Source organism: Manihot esculenta, chromosome 14 (assembly GCF_001659605.2).
Source record: "Manihot esculenta cultivar AM560-2 chromosome 14, M.esculenta_v8, whole genome shotgun sequence".
Taxonomy (NCBI): domain Eukaryota; kingdom Viridiplantae; phylum Streptophyta; class Magnoliopsida; order Malpighiales; family Euphorbiaceae; genus Manihot; species Manihot esculenta.
In genome coordinates, this window is record NC_035174.2 from 10,127,213 (window position 1) to 10,134,155 (window position 6,943).

The 6,943-nt window shown below is 35.2% G+C and overlaps 1 protein-coding gene across 1 annotated transcript; it reads left to right on the forward strand.

The window, feature by feature from the left end:
• Nucleotides 1-356: 356 nt before the first annotated feature.
• Nucleotides 357-3,515, forward strand: LOC110599721 (probable inactive receptor kinase At2g26730). The gene is made up of 2 exons (XM_021736274.2): nt 357-1,900; nt 2,485-3,515. Exons 1-2 carry the CDS (start codon nt 604-606, stop codon nt 3,147-3,149), a joined length of 1,962 nt encoding a protein of 653 aa, XP_021591966.1. The 5' UTR covers nt 357-603; the 3' UTR covers nt 3,150-3,515.
• The last annotated feature ends 3,428 nt before the right edge of the window (nt 3,516-6,943 follow it).

The window sequence follows — 6,943 nt, forward strand, 5'->3', positions numbered from 1 at the left end:
CCCCCACCTTCTCCTTATCTGCTAAAAATTGGACGTACATTCGTCTTACACCTTATAACCTTTTTCAGACTTATTGAAGCGTCTTTAACTAACGATAGTTTACATTAGAAAAAAAAATTTTAATTCCACACGCTCCCATATGGAGCGTGATGAAGCTGCGAGCAAAGTTTACGCGGATTTTGACATTTCTACAAGCAGATGTGGCGCGTGAGATGATTATAAAAGTAGTAAAATTACGGCTGTTAATAAACATTAGGAAACAGAAAAAAGGAAATACGTTTCTATTGATGCCAGCGAGATGCTTTCTGATTTATTTTTTTTTTTTCACATATGTTTCATTATTATTATTTTTTCACTTTTATGGCCTCGTGATACCTTCCACAAAATCTGTCCTCCTCTCTCGCTCTAAAAGCCTATCTCCCTGTTCTCTCCCTCCATCCCTTGTTTCGCTCTTCCTCATGGAATCTCACCGGAAAACCACTTTTGGTTTTGGGGAAAATCGGCATCAGATGAAGCCACCCATCAAGCCCAGCATATAAAAACAAAGCAATACACATATAGAACTTTTGATTTTTTGGTCGTATTCTGTAAGCATTTTGTAGAATGGCAGTGGCTTTCGAATCTGTTGCTGTTTCCTTCACTTTGCTTCTACTACTGTTGAGTCATGGACGAGTTCACTCGGAGCCTGTACAAGATAAGCAAACCCTCCTTGCTTTTATCTCTCGAGTTCCTCATGCTAATCGAGTCCAATGGAATGAGTCCGACTCTGCCTGCAACTGGGTAGGGGTTGTCTGCGACGCCAACGAAAACTCAGTGTTCGAGCTACGCCTTCCCGGCGTGGGCCTTGTGGGCCAGATTCCACCTAATACCTTGGGTAAGTTGACTCAGCTCCGAGTTTTGAGTCTGCGCTCCAACCGTCTCTTCGGTGAGATCCCCTCTGATTTATCCAATTTAACGCTCCTTCGCAGCCTCTATCTACAAAACAATGAGTTTTCAGGTGATTTTCCACCGAGTTTGCCTCGGCTAACTCGGTTAACCCGTCTCGATCTCTCTTCCAACAACTTCACTGGCTCAATCCCGTTTGCAGTCAACAACTTGACCCATTTGACACGGCTTTATTTGCAGAACAATCAGTTCTCAGGCACTTTACCCAGCATTAACCCTTCAAATTTGATGGATTTCAACGTGTCCAACAACAATCTCAATGGTTCAATCCCTTCAGTTTTATCCAGATTCCCGGCATCCTCGTTCGCTGGAAATTTAAATCTATGCGGTGGCCCATTGCCGCCTTGCAATCCATTTTTCCCTTCTCCAGCTCCATCCCCATCAGAAGCCCCACCGGAGACTCCAGGTCACAAAAAGTCCAAGAAACTCTCCACCGCCGCCATTGTTTTAATTGCAGTTGGCTCCGCTTTAGCAGCTTTCTTACTCTTGCTGTTTCTGCTGCTATGCCTGAGGCGAAAACAGCGGAGGCAGCCAGCGAAGACACCAAAACCGACAGCCGCAGCGCGCGCAGTGCCAGTGGAGGCGGGAACGTCGTCGTCAAAGGATGATATTACAGGTGGGTCAACTGAGGCAGAGAGGAACAAGCTTGTGTTCTTTGAGGGAGGCATCTACAGCTTCGATTTAGAGGATTTATTGAGGGCATCAGCGGAGGTGCTGGGAAAGGGAAGTGTGGGAACATCTTACAAAGCGGTGCTGGAAGAAGGGACGACGGTGGTGGTGAAGAGGCTGAAAGATGTGGTGGTAACAAAAAGGGAGTTCGAGATGCAAATGGAGGTTCTGGGTAAGATCAAACACGACAATGTGGTGCCGTTGAGGGCGTTTTACTATTCCAAGGACGAGAAGTTGCTGGTTTACGATTTCATGCCGGCTGGTAGCTTATCTGCTCTACTCCACGGTACGCTCACTATCCCACTTTTATCTTTTAATTTTTTTTTTTTTTTTTTTTAGTTTCATCACAGTTAAATTTAAATTTTTCATAAGGGTCAAAATTCCATTGAGAAACCTGACATGTCAAATTAAGGTTCTAATGCCTCTCCAGCTGTTGCTGTCTAGGAACATCTTGTATTTTGAATTTTCTTATGACTTAAAATAAATAAATATATAAATATAGGGTAATTCCCTGCTACTGATTGTGTGCAAACATTCTTAGAGTGGGAAATACGCAACCTGGCAGCGTGTATGGTGGTGTCTTTTTTTTTTTTGTATTTACCTTTATGCCATTGACATTTGCCTGCCACAAACTCTCATGATTTGCAGCACAAGCTAATGCCTCCTCTGTAATAATGAAGCCACCGACATATTATTTTCTTTTACAATTTCTTATTTTACTCGAAACATCCATCATTGTTGCTGTACTTTTACTCATGGAAGAGGGCTTTGGATTGCCAGCAATTTTTTTAATATGGACAATTTTGCAGTCAAAGCCAATTTTATTTGTTAGAATTAGAATTACGCATAACAGGAAATGGCCCATTGCAGGTAGTAGAGGGTCAGGCCGGACGCCGCTGGATTGGGACAACAGGATGAGAATCGCAATTAGTGCAGCGAGAGGCTTAGCTCATCTCCATGTGGTTGGAAAAGTGGTCCACGGCAACATTAAATCCTCCAATATCCTCCTCCGACCTGATCAGGACGCTTCCTTCTCCGACTTCGGACTCAACCCGCTTTTTGGCACCTCTACGCCTCCCAGCCGTGTCGCAGGCTATCGTGCTCCTGAAGTCGTTGAAACCCGTAAAGTTACATTTAAATCCGACGTCTACAGTTTCGGGGTATTGCTCCTTGAACTGTTAACCGGGAAGGCACCTAATCAAGCCTCCTTGGGAGAAGAAGGCATTGACTTGCCCAGATGGGTTCAGTCGGTGGTTCGAGAGGAATGGACGGCTGAGGTTTTTGATGTGGAGTTGATGAGATACCATAACATCGAGGAGGAAATGGTGCAGCTCTTGCAAATAGCAATGGCCTGTGTTTCTACGGTGCCTGATCAGAGACCAGCAATGCAGGAGGTGGTGAGGATGATTGAGGATATCAATAGAGGAGAGACCGATGATGGGTTACGGCAATCTTCTGATGATCCATCCAAGGGATCGGACGGTCACACTCCTCCTCAGGAACCGAGGACCCCACCTGGAGTTGTCACACCGTAGAAAACCCTTTACAAAAAAAGGGTAAAAGTTTAAAAAAAAAAAAGAAGAAAAAGGTAAAAAGAAGACAAGTGGTGGGTCCGAGGGTCTCTCACTGAAACATGCACAGAGTGCGCAAGTAACAGTGATAAAAGTGCGCAACTGATCGAGGGAAGTGGCTCAAATATGTGTTTTTAAGGGTTTTTTTTTTTTATAAATTATTTGGGTTTATTTTTATTTTATTTTATTTTTAATTTTAATCTGCAACATTTTTACAGGTGGGAGGATTCTGAATTGTTTTTAGGTGTTGGGGGAGTTCCATGAACTGATTGTAATTTGACAAAATTGAAGAATTTAATTGCTTTTTATTTCATTATTTTTTCATAAGCATGTACTGTTGTCGTCAGTGCATTGGAATTGTTCTTATTCGGCTGTAATTATGACCAGCCGAATAGAAGTAGCCAAAATGGAAATTTCTTAAAAGCTGGAGGGCTTGTTTTGTAGTATATTTATAATTTTGGGTATTGCCATAATTTCTTATAATATCGCTGGGAGGACTAGGCTGGCCTGGTAGTTACAGAGTGTCGAACATAAGCGTGCATTGTTATATTCTGGTGTGAGCCCACGTGGTCGCTAAAGCAGGCGTTCCTCCAAAGACCAGTTCCGGAGAGTGCTTTTTAAAACTACACCCAGGTCAATGATAATTCACGAGATTAAGGAGTGATGGACAGTGAGGTGCCACGTGGTGAGTAGTAAAGGTAGCAGACTAGGGTTTTGGTGGGGCAAATATTGTCGGGATGGTGGTGGGAACAGGCTGGCCGGCTTTTTTTACTTTTGATTGGTTTTCTGACAGTCAAGTGTAGAGTGAGGCATTGATCCCACTCCATCGTATGGGCCCAAAGACATGGTACCTTTGCTTTCAGCTTAGCCTTGCCTTCTCTTCCCTTTGTCATTTTCGTTTTTTTATTTTTTTTTATTTTGACATTAGATAAAAAAAAATAACTAAACAACTAATTATAATAGCTAAAAAAATTAAGTTTTTTTCTGCTAATTAAATTCAAAGACGTTTATACACTTAATTTTACTTAAAAATATCAAACTATAAAAAATAATACGGTAATATTATTATTATTTAGTTATTATGATTTTTAAAAAGTAAATATTTTAAATTTATTGAGGTTTTAAATTAAGTTTTTAATAAATTAATTTTTAAATAATATAAAGATAAAAATACGTATTTAAGTATTTTGTTTCCATTGAAAAATAGTACAAATTTTCTTAGGGAGTGTAAATCAGTCACAAGAGTTTCTCCTTTGGATTAAACAAAGGGTGTAAATGAAATTTGTCGTGTGTGTGTATGGTTGGGCTGCGTGAAAGTTGTCATCGGGGAGACCACATTTTCGCGGCTAGCCTTGGCGCACCGAAAGAGGACGCCTTTTGCCCCTTTGCTGACTTTTGGTTCTTTCCAAGGCCAAAGAAAAGAATACACTGCTCTTCTCTGCTGGGCGTTTGGGAGATGTGTTTTCACTTTTGGCGAAGGGTCAGATGTTTAGGATATTGTTGTTCCATGAATTCCATTAGGATAGCCAACGTCCTCTTGCTTTGATGGTTATAGATGCCTCGTACCATTTCCTATATTTCAGGCTCTCGCTACAGATTTTTAAATTCTATTTAGTATGATAAAAAAAATTCAGTTAGAATATATTTTGAGATTATATTACGCAGATAACTCTGTAAATGCATTTTGAAATTATATTTAAATTTAAAAATTAGTATCTATATAATCATATCTAATAATATTTAAAGTTTACATTAGCCATATACGTACCATATGGGTAGGCATATGACATAAATAAATAATTATTAAATGCTTATTTTGATAATTAAATCTTATTAATTTTGTTATAGTTGAGTAATAAAAAGAAAAAGAAATTGAATAATTGAGGATACTTTGGTAGACAACCTTTTCTCAGCCAACTTTGAATAGGTGATAGATAAGCATAAGATAGTGATGTGGGTCATTTATTGAATTTCTATTAATTCTTTGACCATCTAAGCTAATCGCTTTCTACCTGGAACTTTTGATGTATGATTTATTCAACAATTAAATTAAATTTATCCCCTTAACTTAATTAAAAAATGTTTCATTTTGCAAATTTCTTAATTTTAACAAAGTTATTTATTTAAAAATAAACTTTTTATTAATCAAACTATAGGAAAAACTTAGTAAGTCAATCGAATTTTGCGTCTAAAATATTAAGGAAAAAAATATGATTAATTTTATTCTTTAATAAATTTATATAAATATATTTAAAAAATCATGGGTTTGGGATAGATGATACGCATGTGGACGAAAACATAGACATATGATAGGACGATATGATTGGTCCACTTAATCACTCAAAAGTGTACACTGCCCACTCACATCAAGCCTTTTGATACATGCCAGGATGATTAGGAAATAAAAATATATTATCGCGAGGTTTGGTGACTGCATAAACATGAATAAATAAAAATATAGAGAAAAGGTGATTTAAGTGTAACGACGAGCATTCATGTATAATAACAAAAAAAAAAAAAAATCAATCATTTAGGTTGGTTTTTTTTTTTTTTTTTTTTTTTTTTTTTTTTTTTTTTTTTTTTTTTTTTTAATCCTCTAGGATAATAATATTCATTAAATGGAAGGAAATAGAGGTCCATGACCAACAGGATGAAATTATAAAAAAAGCAACAAATGAACTAAGCCTCCGGCCACCGTCATCCTAATAAGAGAGATTGCTTTTGGTTAAAAAGCCTATATTTTTAAACGTATCCCTCCACTCATCATCTGCATGCAACCGATTGATTCAATTTAAAAATATTTAAAAATAAATATAAATAATATAAAATACCCAAATAAAACAAAAAAAAAACTTCTCGGAGCCATTAATGGAATAGAAGAACCTAGAGCTTCTAAGTTTGTGATTCAGAAAACTTTGAAGGATAGAATATGAAGTTATTTAAAAAGTCATTTTTTGAAAAAAAAATTATTTTTTAATATCTGAAATAATATAACATAATTAACAGATCCATTTTTTTATTTTTAAAATTCAATACTTTATTTTTAAAATTTAATTTCGTTAAAATTAAATATCATTTCGTAAATAATACCGTTAGTGATAGAAAAAATGATTAAACTAGCATTTTTAAAATCTAACACTTTAGTTCTTAAAATTTAATTTTTACAAATTTATAGATCATTCTCTCATATTAAAAAAAATATATATATTTTCATTCCTAAAATATTATATAATTAAAAGATTTATTCTAATAGACTTCAATATTTTAGTTTCAATAATTTTAATTTTATAAAAATTCAAGAAAGAAAATTTTAAACGCAATCTTCATAAATAAATAAAAATTTCAATAAATTTAAATTTTAAATTCAGCAAATATAATAAAAATACAAAGATATAAAATTTAAATTATTAAAAATAAAAAATTAAAACCTAATAGAAATTATTTTTTAATATCATTCACTGTGGATAATTGCTCGCCATTTCAAAAATTCATTAAAATGTCTTTGACATATTAAAAAGTCTACTGGTTAGTATTTCTATTAGTTTTAATAATTAAGTATTATAAAAAAAATCTAAAATATCCCTGAGACAGTAATTAGTAAATTTTTTAATAATTTAAGAAACTAATTAATAATTTTTTTAAATTATAATGATTAAATAGTAAAATATTTAGTGATAAAATTAAAAGAGAAACTAATTATTAGATTTTTTAAAATATCAGAAATATTTTAATATATTTTTCAAAATTGAAAAACTAAA

Coding starts and splice junctions, on each gene's coding strand:
- LOC110599721 (XM_021736274.2), top strand. CDS start 604: ATGGCAGTGGCTTTCGAATCTGTTGCTGTTTCCTTCACTTTGCTTCTA. Junction 1,901..2,484: donor CTTATCTGCTCTACTCCACG/GTACGCTCACTA, acceptor GGCCCATTGCAG/GTAGTAGAGGGTCAGGCCGG.